This window comes from Phragmites australis, chromosome 10, assembly GCF_958298935.1.
Source record: "Phragmites australis chromosome 10, lpPhrAust1.1, whole genome shotgun sequence".
Taxonomy (NCBI): Eukaryota; Viridiplantae; Streptophyta; class Magnoliopsida; order Poales; family Poaceae; genus Phragmites; species Phragmites australis.
The window spans coordinates 16074031-16097317 of record NC_084930.1 but is presented as its reverse complement, the minus strand read 5'-3'; the positions used below and the strand labels follow the sequence as shown (position 1 = coordinate 16097317).

Below are 23287 nucleotides of genomic sequence, written 5' to 3'. Positions count from 1 at the left end.
AAAATTTGGGAGAGACCAAACAAACCTCCTGCGTTGCCCATCAGCTTCTTCTCCCCCCTCCCGCAGCACCCCCTCCCAAATCCGCCCGCCGCACAAATTTCTTCGGACTTCACTTCTCCGAATCCTTCTCCATCTCCGTCTCGAATTCCGCTTCTTGGACTCGACCCTCCCACCGGCGCTCTTCTTTTTCCTCGCTTTTTTAATTTTTCTCCCGAGTTGGGAGCCGCCCAAGAACTCGAGTTCTTGGCTCCCTGATCCAAACTGCCCCAATTCCGCGCGGTTGCGCGGAAAGATTGGATTTTGAGTCCTCTCCGATTGGTTTGTGCGGCTAAATCAGAGAAACCATCCGGGGATTTTGGTTTCGTGACCTAAGCCGGTGGAAGTTCGGTTTGGTGATGGAGCAGGAGGTTCCCTCGAAAATCAAGGAGAAGGAGAAGCAGCAGCAGGTGGAGCCGGCGCCGGCGCCCGCAGCGGCAACCGAGCCGAGGGCGCCTCCACAGCCGCAACAGCAGCGGAAGCCGGCGGTCTCGGTGCAGCCTGTTATGCCGGTGACGAGGACGTGGCCAGTGGCCTTCACGCCTATGTGAGCAAATAATTTCGTTTGAGAATTTAAATTCTACTGTGCGGTCTGTTGATTAATTGGTGTCTAGAACATAGCTCAATTCAGGCGATACAGATTCCTTCTGTATTTTGTCCTTGTCAAAAGTTTTATGTTCTAGACAGCAGTCACTCAAGTCGTGGTTAGGGAATTTTTGGTTTTTGGGGATTGGATATGTTCAAGGACGCGCTGCTAATTTGTACTGAGATGTGGCACTAGGTGCTTCAGGCTGCAGTTATTGAGTTGGTTAGGAATTATTAGGGTTTGACAGTTTTACTTTCGGCGACATTATTAACCATTTTGAATTTGAATTGCTATAAATGTTATTAGGAGTGCTGTGGACTTCAGAAGACAAGTTGGCTTATATCATTCACTATGATGCCATTCCTGGCTTGTAACTATGTGTTTGTGATGTGTCATTTTGAAGAATGGGTATTACTTTGGTGAATGGAGTTGTCTTAATTGTTCCTTTTTTATATTATTACTTCAATGGAGCTAAAAATCTCACCATGTTACAACCGAGCCATCCTATTTTTTTTTATGGGAATTAACCTCCCATGACGTTAGTTGTTATTTGCAAAAGTCATTTTATTGCATGTGTGTGAGTACACTTTTACTTCTCACTTGGAGAAACAAAAGCAAGCAGAGTACTCATACACAAAGTGCAAACAGATTCTTTTGCTAATAACTTTTTAAAATTTGTATGTTTCAGGAAGCCTGTGGTCGAAATGAAGAGTACCACCCTGACCAAGAAAAAGAAGCATTGTAACTGCAAAAACTCACAGTGTCTAAAGCTGTGAGTACTCTCGCACATGAAACTTTGTTTAACATGCCCATAACTATTGAAGACATTCAATATAGTTGAATGATATTAGCAAACACATACTTCTACATTATATTGGCATGCAGATAGGGACATTATTTAAACGGTTGACTGAACTGAGTTCTTCTTTAATGAAGACCTCCATCTTTCAAAATATCAACTACAGTCGAATAGGTACAGGCTTCGCCAAATAGAAAAGGAGTATGATGATAAATTCTAGTACCATAAGAGTTTCCTCTAATATCTTTATCCCGAACAGTGGAGAAATAAATTAACAATACATGATTACATGTGCCGGGCCAATGCCTTTGATCTAAAATGATGTTTATATTAATTAGAAATATAGGATGTTTATATTCATTAGACATATAGACACAAAGGAGTCATAAAATACATCAAGTTTCATTTTAAGAAGATTAGTACATGGCTGTTGGAATATTTTTCAGCAAAATCTGCAGTTTAACTTTGGTCCATTTATATTTCCCCCCTTTTTGCTCAATGGAATGTTTTGTTTCAACCTTTTGCTCATATTTACAATTTGGTATTTTGAACTTCTTTATTTTGTCTTTAGTTGACCAATGTTAATTAATTTGTAATATGAGTATTTATTATCAAATAGAACATTATGTGAATAGAAGGTACCATCATTAACTTGATATTTGTTTCGTAGGTACTGTGAGTGTTTTGCAGCACGTGATTATTGTGACGGCTGCAATTGTAAACAATGTGGGAACACTGTTGAGAATGAAAAGATTAGGCAGGAGGCTATTAACAATACAAAGCAACGCAATCCAAACGCCTTTCAACCTAAGATTGAGAATGGTCCAAATAATATCAGTGTTCGTAAGGTACATTCTTTCCTCAAATGGAATGGTTAGCTGCACTGTGTGTCACTACAATAGCCAATAGTTTACACACAAGATGCCCTTCAAGTAACATAAAAGTGAATAATAGAAGTTTCAATCTATATGGAGTCACCGATCTAGTTCTGCACTTTTCCTCATAATATCCCACATGATGGAAAAAGGATGTATTATAGAAATCATGCATTTTCTGCTTGCTTTTGTGGACACGCATGAAGCATCCTGCAAGTTAGAATGAATCCTAGAATAATGACAGTCCATACTGGCGCACTGATGCTACCTTGCTGCTCATTTCATCACATCTCACTGTACTGTACTTTCATACTTGTATTGGAAGCCTAACTGTCTATTTGATGATTCCTCATGCTAGGTGAGTAGGTGACCAACAGGCTGATTTCATGGCAACATCTAATTATATGCTGAATGGCTTATAGCTTAAATTTTACTTTTGCATTATATGTTATGTTCTGAATTAAAACACTTTTAAGCTGCCCATCTGGTTAATCAGGTGTATCATGCTTCATATTTCACCTGGATACCATTCCGTTTGATTTTTTTGGGTTTTTATTGCATTATTAAAAATATCTTTTATATTTTAGCTTTATGGATTTAGATAGAATACTTCTTTATGTGTTTCGTATTCATGTGTTTTAATTAGTCTTACTGACTATCAGGATAATGCTGGAGCACCACCTTCAATTCCAAAGCATAATAAAGGTTGTCACTGCAAGAAGTCAAGTTGTCTTAAGAAGTACTGTGAATGTTTCCAAGCAAATATTCTTTGCTCGAAGAACTGTAGATGTATGGATTGCAAGAACTTCGATGGAAGTGAGGAGCTACGGGCTATAATTCAAGGGGATAGTTCATGTGATAGAAATACCATGCAACAAGCAGCTAATGTTGCTCTGAATGGTGCCATTGGATCTTCAGGGTATAGATTTTCTCCAGTGCGTAGAAAAAGGCCCCCAGAAGACCCCTATGGTCAGAGACTAAGTGGTGAAGGAAGTATGGCACAGACACAGTTTCAAGAGGTATTTTTTGTATGATGTGGTCTGCAAACTTTGAATTATCTTTTCTCTAGAACGCGCAGGAGAGCTGTATGTCATTTCATTGAATAAGAAGAGAAACAAAGTACAGCACAAACCATTAAAACACTAAAAAACATAAAAAAAACACAACCGAACTGAATCAAAAAGAGCAGGCGCCTCTTAGAAAAAAAGAAGAACGATCAAACAAGCACTTCGAATTATCTTCTGTACTAGATTCTGGTTTACCATGACATGTCTGTTCACTTGGTAGTATCTTTTCTCTTTTGGATGGTTGTGTCAAAGCTCAGTCCGGTGCTCATCACTTTATCACTAGTATTTTTGTTGTCTAACTTTAGCTTTGAATTATCTGGACTCATACTTTTTTCTTGTGTTCTAGGCCAACCATGTGGATGCTTTACAAGTTGCTTCATCTATTGGACTTGACGGGTGCCAAAGTAAATCTAAACTGGTCTATAGGTAAGTAAAAAATAAATGTTTCATTGGTTTGATGGAACTTTTTTTTTCGAAACGAATTGGCAGGGGATCTGTCTGTTATATTAATAAGAAGATTTTATGTACAGAAAAGGGTAAAAAAAACAAAAAAGAGAAGAAAAAAGGCCGGTAAAACAAAGGCCTAGTCTCCTATAACAAGGCACGCTAGGCGCCATGCCCCAGTAGAGCACGCGCCACGCCCCAGTAGAGCACGCGCCACGCCCCAGTAGAGCACGCGCCACGCCCCAGTAGAGCACCAGATGCCCGTCTCTTCTTTAATACGGTGCGCAATTTGGAGCGAAGAGTGCTCCTCTTTTCGGAAAACCCTTGCATTGCGCTCCTTCCAGATCTCCCAGCAGACTAAGATGATGAGGGACCTCAAGCCCTTTTTCGGGACATTCCTGGTGCCCATGAACTGGAGCATAGGGTCGGCTAGGCAATCCATTGGCTATAGCAAGTCCCAGACCTGTTTGGAAAACCTGCAAGCGGCGAATATGTGGTGATGACTTTCCGGGGTGCGCCTGCATAGCGGACAGAGCTGGTTGTGCGGCCACCCCCTCGAAGCTAGCCTATCCACAGTCCATTTGATGGAACCTAAGAATAAAAGTATTCGAATGAACTCTAACCCTCTTGATTCTCTTGGCATTTTTAAATGTAATAAGCTCTGAACTGTTAACACAAATTTTCCTTTGATGTTAGTTGTTTGTGGTTTGTGGTTTGTGCCATCTTGAGGTAGTACCACTGTACTAGCCACTTGGCTCATGAAATCTATTATGTTGATTTTATTTCCAAATACTTTCCTCTGTTAAAAAAAATGTATGTTGGTTTAGATAATCCGAGGTTCAATATGGACTACTGATTGCAATATGTTATGATGAAATTATATTACGTGAAAAAATATGCAATATTATTCTGATATGGCAAATCAACATATTTGTATCTATACAAGTAGTCAAGTTTCTGAGGTCTGTTTTGCGCTCTCTCAAATGTTGGAACAGAGGTAGCACTTTTTAAAACTATTGTTTAATGTTGAAATGATTATCTTCATTCTCTTTTACTTGGCGTCCTGGAGTGCATGCAATTAACCTCTTAAAACTTTGGCCATTGATATACACACAAGTACGTATATTTTCATCAAAATCAAATATTAGTAAGGTTTTTTCTTGAAGGGTACATCCATATTATTACATTGTTTGTGGCATTTGCTAGTAGACTAGGGACAAACATGTGCCAGGACGTTCTTTTAGAATCGGTTCCATCAGATAGGTGCCACATTTTTGTAGTACGCTAACATTTGAAATGAACACTTTCAGCAATGGAAGTTTTAGAATTTCGAAAAAAAAATCCAGTTAATCAATGAAAATTTGATGAATTGTTGAGCCTTGAGAAAGATCGGTGCAACAAAATACAAGAAAGCTACCTCAAAATTAAAATTGTTGTAACAAATAAAATACTATTACAACAAATGCAGCATTCGAAAAGAATTGCTGCAACAATTCACAACAATTGAGATAACCTCGCTCGCAGCGGAGGTGATTGGTCCGCAGCATTGTTTTGTCTCCATCCATGCCAGACAAGGTTGTCATCGGGAGTTAGATGTTCCGGCAAAGCTGGGAGTGGGGAACATTGAAGGCACACTTGGCTGGCCCCTCTGTTGCCTATGAGGCTTTGGATGGCTACACAAAGCTTGGATTCCTAGGCGACACTTGTAAGCATGACCAACGGTGCTCAGTGGTTGACCAGGTTGTGACCGTCTGCCCTGAGTGAGAAAGGGAGGAAGGGATAGGAGAGGAACAAGAATGAGCGCCTGAGCTCTGCTTTCTTAGTGCCATATGGGGTGAGAGGTGGAGGGAGTAGGAGCAGCAAGAAAGAGACGAGTAAGAGAAGCTCTGGTCAAGTATGGTTGTTTGCTTGCTTGGCTGAAGACAATAGAGCCAGCATAAGGCAGCTGAGCAAGAGGGCATGTTGTGGGAATTTTAGACATCTTGATGACTCTAACGAGGGATGGGTCGTCCGAGTGTTCCTCTCACCTTGGACACCCAGCCCGAAGCATTATCAAACATGTTATTGAAAAGTGAGAGTCAAAGCTGTGTAGTGGAGACCATGCCAATTTTTTAACAAGATTCCTTGAAAAAACTTTGACCAATAGTGCAAATACAAGTATACAGTTTTTTACAATATATGAAAAAAAATTCGTTATCAAATTCAACCTCATTTGCGAGATAGAAAAAAGACAAATGTTAGGTGCAATAGTACAAAAGGACCCAAAAATATTGTTCACACTATTACACCTAAAATTATTCCTTTTTGTATCTCACAAATATGATCGAATTTGATGGTGTCATTTTGCATGGATGTAGAACATAACCTCTCCTGGCTAAGACTGTTTTGAGAACTTTTACATATGTTATTTTGCGAAATTTGCACTATTTTCAAAAACTAAGGTATGTGCACCTGATATGCACCCGTCGAAGGTATGTATTGGAGCTCATGTCAATGTCCAAATTCCAAAATAAGTGAAAAAGGATGCATGGAGTGGATATTGCAGTAGTATTACTTTGATGCTTATGCTCTGTGTATCCTTCTAATGAAATATGCTATTTTTGTTAGGTCTCCGCTAGCAAACACTATCCATCTTTCTGATGTCAACGACCTAGCCAACCATTTGGTGATTCTATGCAGAAAGGCAGCGGAGGGATTCACGACAATAGCTGGTATACAATTTTATCCTTTTCTGATTAGCTGGAATATTTCCAACCTTCAAGCATGAAAATGCAAATTTGGTGAGCTTAGTTTTTCATGATGGAAGACTACCAAACAAAAGAAAAAAAATATATATCTTTCTCTTTTCTAGTTTCATCTCTAGAACTTTTTGATACATTGCCTTATTTGCTGATACTGTGCATCGTTTGGACATGGATGGAAGATTTCACTATTTCAGATGCTTACATAGCAATTAAACGTTTTATAAATTAAGAGAAATTAATAGTTTTTTATATCTGTTTCTGTATTCAACTAAAAATTTATGCAACTAGAAGAATAGCTTTGCATCATAGGGGACATATCTAATGTAACTATCATTTTGATGCAAACTCGGAATATCATTTTGGTTTGACGTTTGAGCACCAAATCAACTTGAAAAACATTTTGGTTTTAGCACAAAATGAAGGTGGAACTGCTATCATCCAAGATTTACTTTCTTTCTGAAGTATTCTCTCATTTGCAGATAATAAAGTGGAGATGGAAGTGGATAAGGAAATTTGCAAAAATATTGTCCTAAATTTTGATGAGAACAAGAAGGAAGTCCAGAAAGCTGCTGCTAGTCAAATTGATAATTTGACCAATATAGATCAGCAAAACCCTGGTGACTTGGGACCACATAGCTCTAACACCCAAGAGGATTCTAGGCCTGCCTCTCCAGGAACACAAGCGCTGATGTGTGATGAGCAGGATCTCACATTCGGAACAGATTATAGAAGTTCAGTTCCCATACCACTGCATGATCAGGTCATTTCTGAGCTACACAGCGTGCAAGAAAATGCAGTGTTGAGAGAGTTCCGAAACTACCTCCGGCTAATTATCACACGTGGAAAAGTAAATGGTGAGAGGAATTTACTAAGATATTTCTACCCTTCAGTAACATTGATGCTGATTTGACATATCCGGCTAGTTACATTTGGATATATTGCAAGCGCATTCGCTTGTTGCTATATCATTTAGTTTTCAAATTAGCCATTTTGATAGACAGTCAAATTAGCACATTAATTTTGGAAAATTAGCATGGTTAATTGAACTAAGAAATTTGAACTTTCTCTCCTGTGAAGTTAGAGCCAGACAAGTTGGACTACAGTTGGCACATGAGAATTCTAGTTGATGTATTCTTGTTACCTATTTGTTTAGGGGATTTTGAAGAAAATTAGTTTATTAGTTCCTACTGCATTCAACGAAATATTTGTAATGCTGGCACACGCGTTGAAGAATTTTAGTTCAGAAATATTCACATCCTCTTCTGGTTTGATATAATGTTTCAGCTCTGATTCAAAACAGCACCTTTTATGCTTAAAAATGCCATTTCTGCATGTGAAATGTGTTGTTGCTTTCATCTTAAAGTACTTTTCTTTCTTATTGAACTTGCCGAGCTGATAGTTTGCTGGTATAGCAGAAGAAAAATCTTCATCAGGGACAGGGATGGAATTGGATGCTCGACATCATGGATCAAGCACCATTTTACCCCCAGTAAAAGCGGAAGAAAAATCCAATGCTCCGGATAACCCCGAAAATCCGGAAACAAATGTTGTATCAGCAGACCATGCGCCCGAGTTAATGTAGATTTAGCTCAAAGTTTGCATTTTTCATGTCCAGATAAGATCTGTTTTGTACAACTGCCAATCTCTGTGTACATATGGATAGTATAGTCCTTGTCACCAGAAACGGCGGCCGGCCATGTAGCATTAGTCATTCATGAGATGTAAAGCAGGCAACAGAAGTCCTTCTGATAATGTAATTAATTTTATTAATAATGATTTTTATATGATTTTCCTATTCCAGTGTAAGAAATAGTTGATGTTGTATCTTGACTGGGTGATCGAAATTGCAGTAACAATCTTCGGGATCAAATTGGTTACGTGCTCGAGTTGTTGTATGACTATCTTTGTACAAGTGGTCAAAACGAATGGTTTTAACTTTTAAAGGTCTGAATTGACCTCTTTCAGAAAAGAAGATATGAATGTACATGGGCATCATCCATCAGAAACAGTTTGAGTAAGAAATAAACAGAGAGTAGATCGAAAGATTGAGAACTGAGATTGATCTATTCCATTGATGTGTGTACGAATTTATACATGATGACGAGACACGGTGGTGCCCGTTCAGAAGACATCCCTTCCGTATGGGCAATTCCTTGTGAATAGATGTGTAAACCGTCAGTAGTTACAATGTTGCCTTTGTTCGGTTGTTGATAGACTTCACAACACTCTCCTTGATCAATGACGACTTCTGTATAAATTGAATCGAACATTCCTCCAAAAATCATGTGGGAAAGTATGAGGAATAATAATAATATGTTATTAAAAAATCCTTAAAAACCCAATGGGAAGAATAGGAGAAAATTATATATATATATATATATATATATATATATATATATATATATATATGCTTGTATTGATATATATATATATATATGCTTGTATTGATATTGCCCCATTAAAAACTTTATATAAGAAATCAAATTGGAAGAACTGATAAAGGGAAATAGTGCAATATATATATGATACGATGATCAAGAGGTTATCAAGAGTTTACTCCCCCTAAGCTTTGCAAATCTCGTAGTCTTCTCATACTAATCTCATGTACATATTTTTGGAATATAGATTTTGATTGACTTTGTGAATAAATCTGCAAAATTATCATATGAATTTATTTGCAAAATTTCTATCTCTCCACTTTTCTGTATTTCATGAGGATAGAATAATTTTGGAGCAATATATATTTTTAACATTGCTTTTTATATAACATGTTTGCATTTATGCAATACAAATTGAATTATCTTCAAAAATAATTGTTGGTTCTGTTAATGCACCAATAACACATGATTGTTATATGTGGTTAATCATTCTGTGAAGTCATACATTTTCTCGTGATGCTTCATATAATACGATTATTTCAAAATGATTAGTGGAAATTGCTACAAGGGTATGTTTAGAAGACTTACATTTTAAAAAGTTATTCCTCCATATAGGAATACAAATCCTGTTTGAGATATGGCATTATGAGGATCTGACAGATAGCCAGGATCAGTGTATTCAATCATAATCACATCTTTATTTTTTTGATAGAATAAACAAAGATATTTAGTACCATTGATATATCCGAGTATATTTTTAATTCGTATCAAATGGCGTTTCTTGGACCTGTCTATGTCTATCTAATAAATTCACTGCAAATGCAATATGAGGCATGGTGCAATTTGCATGATACATTAGCGCTCCAATGGCACTAAGATAAGGGACTTCGGGTCCTAATATCTCTCCATCATCGTCTCTAGGTTTGAATGGATCTTTATCCATGTCAAGAGTTCTAACGACCATTTGTGTCTTTGATGGATATGCTTTCCAATATCTTCTGGATATAAGCAAATTAGTGCACAAGTATTCCTGATGGAAGATGCTCAAGTTGAAGACTTACGTAGAATTTGGTTTTACCCAAATCCTTCATCTCAAATTCTGTAATTAGATGATTGTGTTTTCGATGATATTGAGACCATCGACATACACTTAGATGATACAAAATCCTGTTGAGAATTTCTTTATAAATACACATGGGCAATCGTCATTATTGGAGTAACTCTTCTGCACAAGGAACTTACTCAGTCGGTTGTATCACATCCTGCCTGACTGTTTTAAGCTATATAATGACTTTTTTCAATTTAACACAGTACATGTTGCGATTTATATTTGGATTCAGGATTTTAAGTCCTTTAGGGACTTTCATGTAAATATCCGAGTTGAGTGACCTATATAAGTATGCGGTCACTACATCTATCAATTGCATTGATAAATTCTTTTCAACTGCCAAAGATATTAAATATCAGAACTTTATTTCACTCATCATCGAAGAATAGGTTTCATCCCTTTGTATCTCACCACCTTATTGTTTTTATTCCGTTTGCGGACAAAAACCATTTTGATCCCACTAGGAAGGTATTTAAGGAAGTAGTTATTACTGATGTAAATACCCCTCTTTTCTTAAGTAAGCGTAATTCTACCGCAATTGTCTCCTTCCATTTGATCCAATCTGAGCGCTTCAGACATTTTGCCATGGTCTTTGGTTCTAGATCTACTTCGATTTTTTTGGCTATCTTTGAGAAGAAATAAATGTCGACAATTGTAGTCTTTTTATTATATGATTCTTCTAAATCAATATAATTGGTGGATATTTCATTTACCCCTTTCAACTCTTCATGATTTCCCACAACAATGGAGTTAGGGTGTTCCGATATCCCAGCATCTAAAGTTGTGCTCATATTTATCCTGGGTTTTTTTATGTTGAGCATACGTAGGCCTTGGATATGGAGTATCCTTAAGATGTTTATCAACATCAGACTGATTCACATTTACTATTTTAAAAGTTAACTTTCTTTGTTTCCACAAAAGCTTTTGAGGAGCATCATCCCTTGTGACCATGCTTCTCCCCTTCTTATTTTCACTTGGGTGTTGAGTGGGTTTAGTTATTTTCACTCTTTCTGGAACATTTATAGCAGGAATATAAGATTTAATGACATATTTATTGTTAGTAAATGCATATGGTAGATTATTTGCAATATGTTACAAATTTATAATTATCTAAACTTCAAGTTCAGATTCTTTAGTATGTGGATCTAAGGATGGAATGCCTATGACATTTCAATCTATTTCCTAGTATTCTTTGTAGTACTTCTAATCTCCCCTAATGCTAGAAAAATTTTATCATAAAAAATAGAGTCAGCGTACCGGGCTGTGAATAGGTCCCTTGCTAGGAGCTCAAGGTACTTAATGATTGATGGAGAATTACACCCCACATAGATCCACAATTTTCTATGTGGACCCATTGATGTACGCTACGGTGGTGATCAGTACCTACACAGCGTAACCGAATTTTCGCAGATATGAAATACTTGGTTGATTTCCACATACTAACTGCAATAGGAAAGCCGTATGATATGCAGTTGGTCTTATTTGAATTAAGTCTACAATGTTAATACCGCATGACCTCAATATGTGGTTGGTAAATTACAATTCTGTAATAATAGTCTTGCAATTAATTTTACTCTTTTAATAAGAGATTCAACTAAACCATTTTAAGTGTACACATAAGGTACTGAGTGCTCCAAGATAATGCCTAAGGCCATACAATAATCATTGAAAGCATGTGAAGTAAATTCAACGGTATTATCCATTCTAATGGATTTTATCCTGTTGTTAGGATAATTTGCTCTTAATTTGATAATTTGAGCCATTAATCTTGCTAACGCTTGGTTTCTTGTCGACAATAGATATATACGTGACCATCTAGTAGATGCATCTATGAGCACCAATAAGTAACTAAATGGTCCAAATAATGGCTAAATATGACCACATATATCACCTTTAATACGTTGAAGGAAAGTTAGTAGTTCATTTTTAATTTTAAGGTAAGAGTGCATTAAAATTAATTTTCCTATGCCATATGCGGTGTGCACAAAATGTGAGGATTTAAGACATTTTGTAATATTTATATTGTGACCAACACAATTATTAATATTTTTTCTCATTGTCCCTATGCCAGGATGACCAAGGCGATCATGCTAAGTCTTAAATTTATCAAGATTTTAAAAAAATTTCTTGAACTAACATATGTAATGGGTTTGATGTATGTATAATACAATGTAGAGGATAAAGAAGGAATTCGCTCAAGCACTTGCTTGTCATATCCACTATTTTTTTTGATGAAGAGATATTCATCATTATTATCATTATGAGTTTCTATGTAGAAACTATTTTGATATATATCTTTATAACTTAACAAGATACAAGTTGAATCAGAATACAAGAGTGCATCCTCGATTATTATTTGTGCACCCATTGGGAGAATGATTGTGGCTCTATCGGAACCAACAATCAAAGCATCGCATCTTGCGATGGTCATAATATTTCCTTTTCTCTTTTTAAGAGTATGGTAATACTTAATTTCCCTTAATATGGTGTTAGTGGTACAACTGTCCACTAAACAAATTTCCTCCTCCATCTGGTTATGTCCTGTTGAATCTATATATAGAAAATCAAGAATAATAAAAATTTGATCTATAATACATACTTATATTATATATAATACATACTTATATTATTGTGTATCAATGTGTGATACAATATCTTACATAATGGCAAATATTATAACACTTATTATGATATAGCATGACTAATATTATGCTATAGGGATTGATGGAGAAACTAGTTCATGTTTCCGTATATGTCTTTAAAGGTATATTCCACAAGCATGTCATCTTCATTCATTGAGTCATCCTGATCATGTTGGATCATGTTGTCTTGGTGCTCTTGAGGAACATCTTGAGAACAACTAGCTTCCACATTGACTTCATGTTGTATGTTGAAGTGAGCTTCAAAATTTGTCACCTTGAACTTGTTTTCCTTTGCCAACAGATTTCAGGTATAAATCAACCAAATGCTTTGGGGTTCAGCATTTCTTAGTATGATGATTCATACAACCACACCATTGATAATTTGAGAAATTGGCCTATGGTTTTGTTTCTTGAATTTGCCTTCTCCCTTGTTGAATCCATAGAACTGCTGCTTATTCTCATTTCGCTTCCACTTTCCTTTGTACTTCTTTTGGTGCTTTTTGTGACCACCAAATTTGTTCTTGTTCTGAATGTTGGAATGTACTTCAGGCAATGGAGCTGCACCTGTTGAGCGTTTATGATGCTTCTTCATTGGAAATTCATCATATTTTTCTGCCTGAAGTAGTGATAGATCAATTCAGAATACTTGTTGTACCTTTGGGTATGGTATTGCTATTGCAAAACCCTATGTGCTAATAAGAAAATCGATAAAGTCTTCTCAATCATGTCCGCGTCTGAGACGGGTTCATCACAGAAGTGCAGCTTGGAGCATATCTTATGAACAACTGAATTATAGTCTGCCACATATTTGAAATCCTGAAAATGAACGAGAGACCATTTGCGAAGTGCTTTGGGAAAAATTACAGCTATTTGCTGATCATAATGCTCTTTAAGATATACCCAAAGAGCCCTTGGATCTTCCTCCATTAGATACTCATTTTTGAGATCCAGATGAATATGGTGCCTTAAAAAATATAAAGCTCCATATTTGGTCTGGTATCTCGGGGGCATTATGTAGAGGTTCTTCTATTGCAAAAATAATACCCCGAGATGTCATAGAAATCTTGACATCCATTACCAAAGTGAGATAATTGCTCCCATCTAATGGGAGTTCTTAAAAATCTTTGTTGGTTATACCTACCATATCCTATATTGAAATACCATGAATGTAATTAATTTACTATGAGATATTATGGAAGTGTTGTAATAATGTAAAATTAAAAATCAATATGAGTATTGAATATCTATTGATGTACGCCTTCATGACAGGTGAAAAATTCCCAACTAATGTATCAGACTCCACTTCTAAAGAAGTAGGTGGCATGTGGTCACTACCAAATACATAAACTCCGTACATAAAAAATATTGAGAAGCACATTTAAGGTAATCACCAAAAGGTGTAGACCTTGCAACAGTAGGCGAGAAAATCATTGCTATAACATGGACTCTATCCAATTAAGGTGAACGACACTACAGTCATAGGCAATGTTATAGAGTACTACCTTGTGTTATGCCAATATTTTATGAAAATGTAGTCACCAAATTTTTTGCATAAATAACCGCAAATTATTTAAGCTAATGCTTAAAAATAAGAAATTGCAGAAAAATAAAAAATAGGTGCACAAAAGAAACATGTATATCAAATTGCAATTATATTGATATATGAAGTATTGCTGAGGTAACATATTAGAATTGCATAAAATATACATCATAATGCTATTTCTTAGAATTGGAGGGTCCAAAAAGCATTTTTACATGAGGTAAATATAACAGAACAAAAATAACACATAGTCTGAGGACTAAATCATAATAAAACAGAGCCTTTTTATTTTATACGGATACTGGTGTGTAATTTCATAAAAATATGAGGACTTTTATGTAAATTTACACGTCATTTTATATACACAGGCCATTTTGGGCCTATTATGGCCCAATCCAGCCCCATTCCAGCTTGGTATAGCGAATTTTTTTTAATATTTTTTGATTAAAAAATTAAATAAATAGATTCCTTATCACAAAAATTACAAAAATAGGCGCTGCAACCTCCGAGAGGGATGCAGCCCTCTTGGAGGGTGGTTAGCCTAACTGCCCTCGGGTACGGCCTTCCCGCCTGCGCCCTACACCTTACCTCCCTTGTCGCCCTCTCAGGGAGCGTTAAGGAGGCTGCCTGCCTATAGGGATGAAAACGGAACGGGAAAATCCCGTTCCGTCCCGGTGTCGTATCCCGTTTTTTTCAGTTCGTTTTCGTTTTTTCCTGTTCCCGTCTATCCCGTTTTCGTTTTCGTCCGACTGAGAAAATGTGAAAGTGAAAACGGTAGGGGGGTTTTCTGACCGCTTTCGTCCGTTTTCACCCCTACGCTCACTTATGTCTTTGGTTGAGACTTATCACTTATGTTTATTATATGCTCGAGTATCGAGTTAAGATTTATGTGGTTCTTTTTTAGAGGGGTACAAAACATGACATACATAACCCACTTACATCACACTCACGCCTAACGCGCGCACACACGTGCATGTTCTAAGCATACACATGACATATATATTCTCGCTAAACGGGCACGTGTGTGCATACCCGTAACTACTAAGGAAAAACCCCCGATGAGGCTCGTGGGTCGATCCTAGGGATCGAACCCACGACTGGCAGTCCCTGTCAGTCTGCCACTGAGAGCGAACCAACCGAGCTACTGCTCGGTTCTAAAGCTTATATTGTTGTATCTTCGTATCTTGTATTGTTTGAGTGAAATATTGATAAAAAATGATATGTCATGTGAATCAAAAAAGCATATGACATTTTTTTACTTTAATGCGACTTGCTGATTGGATTGGTTCATTAAACTTATTAATTCAGTGTTATCTGAAGATAATGTTAAACTTATATATGTTGACATGTCTTGATGGTTCTGTAGGTCGGTGTTTCCATTTTGTGTTTTCGAATCCCAACCGATACTGGTATTTTCCCGATCGGATTGGTTCGTTTTCGACTCTCCGATTATGTCCGACCGTTTTTGTTTTTTCCCGTTCCCGTCTATCCCGTTTTCTTTTTCGTCCGGCAGAGAAAATATGAAAGTGAAAACGATTAGAGAGTTTTCCCGACCGTTCCCGTCCATTTTCATCCCTACCTGCTCACCACCCCACCTCCTCCCTTCTCTATAAAAGGCTAAAAATTGAGGAGAAATCCTTTTTTTAATCCGAAAAAAAGAGAAAGCTCTGAAGAGGGAGGAGAGGAGAGGAAGAGAGCGCGGCGAAGCCCTGCTACATTTGATTCGTGAATTTGAAGAGCACTTTCTGGTAATTTTTTTATATTTTTATTGTTGTTAATAAGTATAGTAGCACTGTATGACATAGGGTTTAGACATGTATGACCTAGGGTTTAGAAAATGCTGTATTTAGTCGAATATTGTCAATATTAATTACGACATGGTAGGATAGCAATTAAATACAGAATATTATTTGTAGTATGGTAGTTTTGAATATGTAGATTGTATAGAGTAATAATTGTAAGGTAGCATTGTGTGACATATGAATTAGCACTGTATGACCTATGGTTTAACGGTATGACCTAGGGTTTAGGGTTTAGAAAATGCTAGTATACTGTCAATATTAATTCCGATACAGTAGGATAGTTATTAAATATAGATTGTATAGAGTAATATTTGTAGGTTAGTTTGGTTAGAGGTATTATTGAAGAACCTATTGTTAGGCATGAATCGGTGTCGGTAAATTTTTTAGTTTCTATACTCAGAAATATAGTTTGTTGGTCTTAACATTGGTTATATTTGCGGATGTTTCCAGGGATGGTAGATAAATTAATTTTTCATATATATTATGGTGAGGGTGAAATTAGGTATGGTCCTAACGGTGTAGATCTATCTGGATTTCGTCATGTCATCAAGGGTCTTAGTAAAACTAATGAGAGGACCGTTGCGGGTGTGTGCAAATGGCTTATGCGGTTTTTCCAACTGGATCCGCAGCAACATGATCTTAAGCTGAAAGCTGTCATCAGCCGTGCTAGTCAGGGATACTTTGGCGAGCTTGTTCCGATCGAAGCCACATCAACTTAGAGGCAGTATATGGATATATCTTGTGAACGTAGCCTACCTCTAATTTTGTTAGCTGAGGCGTAACAGAAAGATCAAACAGAGGTAAACTCTGCGGAAGCAGTAGCGGGACCAAGTGAGGCAGTGGAAGATGAATCAGACTCGGTAAATGTCGGGACCAGGGCAGATGTTGGGGATGTTCCTGAGATGCAACCGATGGGTGTAGCCGATGAGGGGGAGCATATCCCTAGCATAATTGAAAAGATGGAGTTGGAGGATTAAGAGCTGGAGGAAGCAGTTGCTGATGGGGATTCATCTGACGAGGAGGGTAATGCTCCAGTGCCTGTAGAGTGGAGAGATCATGAATTTTCAAAGCTGGTGGTTCGGACACCGTGGTAGTATCATGAGAATGATGTGTCTCAGGGTGCTATGTACCCTACAAATGAGGCTGTTATTGATGCAATTAAATTCTGGTCGCTGTCTCTTCAGAGGCAGTTCAAGATTGTTAAAACCAGTAAAAAGGAGTATGATGTGAGGTGTTTAGTGCCTCAATGTCCTTGGCGGGTGCACGTATTTAGAGGAAAATGGGTAGACTACTAGCAGTGCTCAATAGTCAGGGAACATAATTGTCACATTGAGGAAATAGAGTTCGCCTACCAGAACCTATCATCTGTCTTCATTGCTAATGTTATGTATGGGGAGATTGTGGATAACCTAAGATATGAGCCACGATCAATAATCCATGTTATTGAGCAAAGGTTCCAATATACAATAAACTATGCAAAGGCATGGAGGGCGAAACAGAAGGCTATTGAAATGAGGTTCGCAACATATGAAGATTCATATCACAATCTACCTCGTCAATTAACCATAATATGTGGAAGGAACCCAGACAGTTACTATGATATCAAGCATTACCTCTCCACTGATACGGAGTATAGCGGGAAACAGGTATTGCAACGTGCTTTCTTTGCATTTACTGCAACCATCAAAGCATTTCGATACTATCGACCCATCATTTTCCTGGATAGGACATTCCTGACTGGGAAGTACAAATGACAGATATTATCTGCAATTGAGGTCGACGGTAATAACCAAGTCCTGCCACTGGTGTTTACCTTCATGGAGAGTGAGAACGTGGATAGCTAGTATTGGTTCCTTGAGCAGGTGAACCATGCTATTAATTTTGACCGGCTAGATGTGTGTCTGATTCATGATAGACATGCAGGGTTGTTGCAGGCTTTGCTGAATATGTAACATGGGAGTGTTTGGTGGGGTGTTGCAGCACAGTGGCCCGACTTGAAGAGCAGGTGGTGCATACATCATATGGGTGCGAACTTCTACAGATAGTTCAAAAATAAAGAGTTGATGAAGCTTTTCAAAAAATTGTGCAGTCAAAACCAGCAATGGAAGTTCAATGCCCTATGGGCACGACTGGATGAACTAACTTTGAAACAGACAGCAGAGGCTACACCCACTGGTGATGAACCGATAGCTCTTGGACCTCTCCTAATAGATACTCTTTAGATAGTAAGGAGGTCAAGGTCAGCTATTAGGAGCTTTTCACAGTGGATACGTAATGAGCTAAATTTTGCAACTTTTAAAAAATAAAATGTTATAACCGCTCCCTGAGAGGACGGCAAGGCTGCTAAGGTTAGCAGCCTTGCTGTCCTTTCAGGGGGCGGTTAGGCCATCCGCGCTCTCGAGGACGGTAAGGCTTCCTAACCATCTTTTCATAGGGCTGCAACCCTCTCAGGGGGCTGCAGGTGCCTATTTGTACAATTATTACGACGAAGAATCTACTTATTTAAATTTTTAATAAAAAATATAAAAATAAAAAACTCTGGTATAGCATCCGGTGGCTTCATCCCTTGGCGCGGCCCAGCTTGCGGCCCGTAGTAGTGGCGGCATTGATCGGCCCGCGGCAATGGTGGACATTCTTGGCCTGCTGTCGGTGTAGCCCAAAGGCACCAGTGGCCTGATGGCCCGGCTCGGAAGGCTCGGCCGCTGGTAGCTTGAGTGGCTAGTTGCGACAGCAGATCATGGCGGCATTCTCATTGACCGGCGTGTGTGAGGACGGTGGCTGCGCTGCCGGTCCATGTACTGGGTAGCCCGTAGCCCCTCGTTCGTCGGTTGGACGTGGTGAAGCTGGCGGAATGCGGTTGTGAGCCGCGTTGAGAGCAGCGCAGAAGAGCTGAGCCTGTCCTTGAGGATCGGTGCAGCCACCACGGTCGAGACGACGTGCATGGTTTGTAACGTGACGACGAGTGCACGGAAGGTGCCGACGATGACGGGAACGACAAATCAGCGACGGTGGACGACGGCGCAGAGGAAGAACAAAGAGTATTGCAATCTCCAATCGCGTCGGGAAGGTACGTGGTGAATCGCCCATTGTGCTTACCTTGTGGCTGTGTTGACGATTCTATCTCCTCCTCTCTAATCAAGAGTGCGCTGATAACATGTTTGAGTAAGATGTAAACAGAGAGTAGATCAAAAGATTGAGAACTGAGAGATTGTGATCCTTTCTATTGATGTGTGTATAAATTTATACATGAGATACGTTGGTGCCCGTTCGGAAGGGATGCCTTTCGAGCGGGCAACACCTCGTGAATAGATGTGTAAACCGTTGGTAGTTACAACTGGTCGGTTGTTGATCGACTTCACAGCAGAAACAGCTGAAAAAATTAGCAAGCGTTTGGCAAAATGAATATTTGAAGTATTTGGTGTTCCACTGACGTGATTTCAAGACCCACTTCAATTGACACACGGAGTGGAAATTCCCTAAGTGTCAATCTTTGGGATGACAAGTAATTGGTGCCTTGGAATTGATTTGCATTTTCTGTGGAAACCGTGGTAGGATACCGGATGACGTCGTAGTCTAAGGAGACTTAAGGTCTGATTGTTCTCTCGTTTGAGAGCAACTTACTTCGACGAACGTGTACAATCTCAGAAGAAAACGAATTTGGTTGGTATGTACTATTTTAGTCTGACTACTGGATGTGATGTAGGCTCCGGTATGATTATATAGGTGATTACTTGTTAGTGTTATAAAATCACCTTTATGTGAGTAATTAATTATAATCTTAATTTTTATATCTGATTATGTGGTTTTAGATCTGATGAATTAAATAAAAACTCAGCTTATTCTGTTCAAATATATAGCTAATCAAACATTTTTTGAATAAATATAATTTTACACAAACTGCATATATAGTCTATACAGTAATTAATCATACCTTTAGAATATTGGGGACATAGAAGAATGGGCAATCAATCACACCTTTAGAATATTGGGAGAGATATGGCAAGAAATCAATTCCATACGTCACTGTGAACTAACAGCCTGCAGCAAGTCAAACACTCCAACCAACCGGTTTGAGGGCTAACTACAAGTTAGGCGTGCTTATTTGTAGATTTTCAACGTGATATCGAGGGTTGTGACCTCTTGCCATTGAGTCTTAAAGATATGATAACCAACTCCACTCGATAAAAAACAATAGATCGGTACGCCAACCTCCGGGTCAGCCAACATCAGCGATTGAACAAGCTGAAGTTTACATCAAACACTATCAACTAAAGGTAACTGAGACGAAAATGGTAATTGCGCCAGCTAAATGCTTGCATGATCTCCTGTAAGATTCCTTTGTAGAAGCAGGTTTCTCTCGACTTCCTTCGGGTAATCCAGAAGCAAAGTGTTGGCGAAAAGGAAAAACCCACCGAAATAATTGCTGCCACCTCCCCCGTCACCCCCACCTCCGCCTTTACCAAAGCCAAATGGAGGGAAGCCCCCACTGCTATCATTAGGTTTTGGTCCATTCACCTTCCTAAAATCCATAGATGCAAACAGAATCAAATGACATGAAGAAAAACTCTAAATAAGTGTAAACGTTCCAATTTTAGTGATAAAGATTATTCAAACTAGCAAAAGATATACAGAAAAACTCTACACTACGTGAAAAACAGATAAAAAAAACACAATTTAGTGATGAAGCATTACACCATCTGACTTGATACCCTTCACATGTAACCAAGAATCATCCAACCAAACTAACTAAATCAAACCAACTAATCATGTGATGATCCAAGTATCTCATGACTGTGAGCACGGATAATATATCAGATTTTACACTCTGCAGAGGTTGTCCAGCTTACCTCACGAGTTGTGATTTCCTTGTTGTCATGCTGCCCAAGCACTTAACACACACCTATAGTGTGTCGCTCGAAGATCACTACAAAGCCTTTACAAAATTTGATCCAGTATATGCATGCTCGCTAGGTTTCACCGCCGTTAAAGTAGTATTCACACCACCCAGAAGCCCCCTTTTGCGCCTTGTAGTTTCCAGCAAGTTTTCACCCTTTCCTTCTATTACACATCTCATACTACTAATCAAATGGTTCTGGCCTTAGCCATCCTCACACATCCACTCTTCTGTTTATCACGCACAAAAACTAGAATCAACTAATTAATAGGTCAAGCTTGTTTCATACCAGGACTTGTGGTTGATACGATATTTCTTGGGTTGTCGCTCCACAAATTGGTCCTTACTTAGGTCACTTGAGAGAACACTAAACTAACAACATAACCATCATCATCAACAACACTACTTTGCTCAAGGCCTAAGGTTCCATATTGCTATACCATTACCAGTATTTCCAACTCATAGTTGCATAATTCATTAGTCATGTTTAACCAACAACCCTTTCATACCCTTATGTAAAGTTAAGCATAACTATCCATCATAATCATTACTAACAACTAGACAACAAGGAATATATGGAATATGGTACTATAAGTAAATAGGATTCGTTATTAACAGCATGCGTATTTAAAAAAAATGTATTTGAAAAACTAAGATCAGAATGTTCAATGACACTTGCCTTTTTCAACTTGTTGTTCAGACTCTTCAAAGACTTAGTCCTAGTAATTCTCGAACTGCTCTTCGTCTGCTCTCAAAACACTCCAGAAAAGCACACATAACAATACTAACTAAGAACAGTACACCAAACATCATTAAAATACTTTAAAAGTACTATGGTTGGATAAGCATAATTTTGGAAGAATTTAGACGCAAGAATTGTCTAAATTAGAGTTAGAATGAAAAAGTACGAACTTTTAGAAGATGGATTAGGTTGAAAAGGAAAGACTTGTTTACTGGAGTTATCTTCCTATAGAAATAAGCATTATCACGCAATCATTACGTCAGGCTTGACAACATTATTGCAAGGTTCCAGAAGTATAGGGCTAACAAGGCTAGGGAGGATATTGTGGTGCTAACTTGCCATGCTATGTAGTCATCGACTTGGATTAAAGAAAATGTACGCTGAGGTCCAGTCTCGATCACCCATGACAAAATGGTTGGGGTTCTGTTTCTAGATTAAGGATAATGCCAGTGACTTTGTGTAGCGGTGACGGTTTGGGTTTTGTTGGAGATGGCGATCAGGCACATGACCACTGACATCGATGTTGGGCTTCAGTGGTGTTCCAGTGAAACGAGGGAAGCATAGCGTAGAACATGAAAAAGACTAACTTAAAGGTATGGTCGGTTTTGGAAGAGGTCATCTGAGGTAACGGCAAAACAACGATGACTGCTGCTAGGTTTGGTGATGACTACGAACAGATGCGGTAACGAAGATGCTCGTGTTCCAGGAGATTGGCTATGAAATTTGAGAAACCGTTCGAATAGAGACATTCACATATCCCGGGAACATAATGCTATAGCACGAGTTTGGGCATATCATCTCTTGTGAGGAAGAACGAATAGCGAAGATGAGATAGGTGACGGTTGCGATATGCTGTGGTTGGCAATCACGTTTCGGTTAGGTCGCTGCACAACCGGTGAAAGGTTATTAGGGTCACGTAGAAGACTTCATGGGAGATGTTGTGACGCAGTGGAACATCCATACGGCTTACGGATTGACAGGGAACGTAACAGCAAACTCGATATGTGTGCAGAACACATCCAGAAATCGGACAACGGGCATGTCGACCTTGATCCTGGTGGTTTGGATGCTCTACTGGATGACTCAGTTGGTGAGGGAGTGGGTAGTATCATGGGTCATGCATTGGTGAAAGGGCATGGTGATTTGACCTCTGGTCGGATGGGAACATCGATGCCAATCAGTGATGATGCAGCTGTCCGCGACGGCGACGACCGTGGTTGCATAGATCGGGCTTTGGCCAGTGTTAGGGATTGACTAGGGACTTAGTATGATGGTAAAACAGGGGTAAGTAAGGACTAAGAGCGATCCTCACCTTGTTTTGACGATCGGAGAAGGAGAATTCGTGAAGACGACGATGTAGCGCATCACAGGCGGTGATGGCGGCAATGGCGGTGCACGGGCAGGGCTACTGTGGCGGCTAGGGCATGGAGGGATGTAAAGGTGGTAGGGAGGACGTTCAACACCTATTTATTGAGCTAGGGGCAGCTGGTTGAGGTGGAGTCCAAGTAGGACACAATTCGAATTCGAATTCGAATCGGTTAGGATTTACTTTTTCGTAACTCTATATTCCGAGGATGATGTCTCCACCGTTAGGACTCCAAATTGGGCTTTTATACACTCTAAATTGTAG

The 23287-nt window shown here is 38.7% G+C and overlaps 1 protein-coding gene across 2 annotated transcripts; it reads left to right on the top strand.

The window, feature by feature from the left end:
- On the top strand, positions 1-8346 carry LOC133883700 (protein tesmin/TSO1-like CXC 7). 2 transcript variants are annotated; one of them, XM_062323116.1, is made up of 8 exons: positions 1-583; positions 1311-1394; positions 2092-2269; positions 2959-3315; positions 3710-3789; positions 6415-6518; positions 7031-7405; positions 7967-8346. In XM_062323116.1, exons 1-8 carry the CDS (start codon positions 396-398, stop codon positions 8131-8133), a joined length of 1533 nt encoding a protein of 510 aa, XP_062179100.1. In that variant the 5' UTR covers positions 1-395; the 3' UTR covers positions 8134-8346. The 2 variants fall into 2 exon arrangements, with proteins under 2 accessions (XP_062179100.1, XP_062179099.1); XM_062323115.1 differs by having other exon boundaries at positions 7964-8346.
- Positions 8347-23287: the final 14941 nt, after the last annotated feature.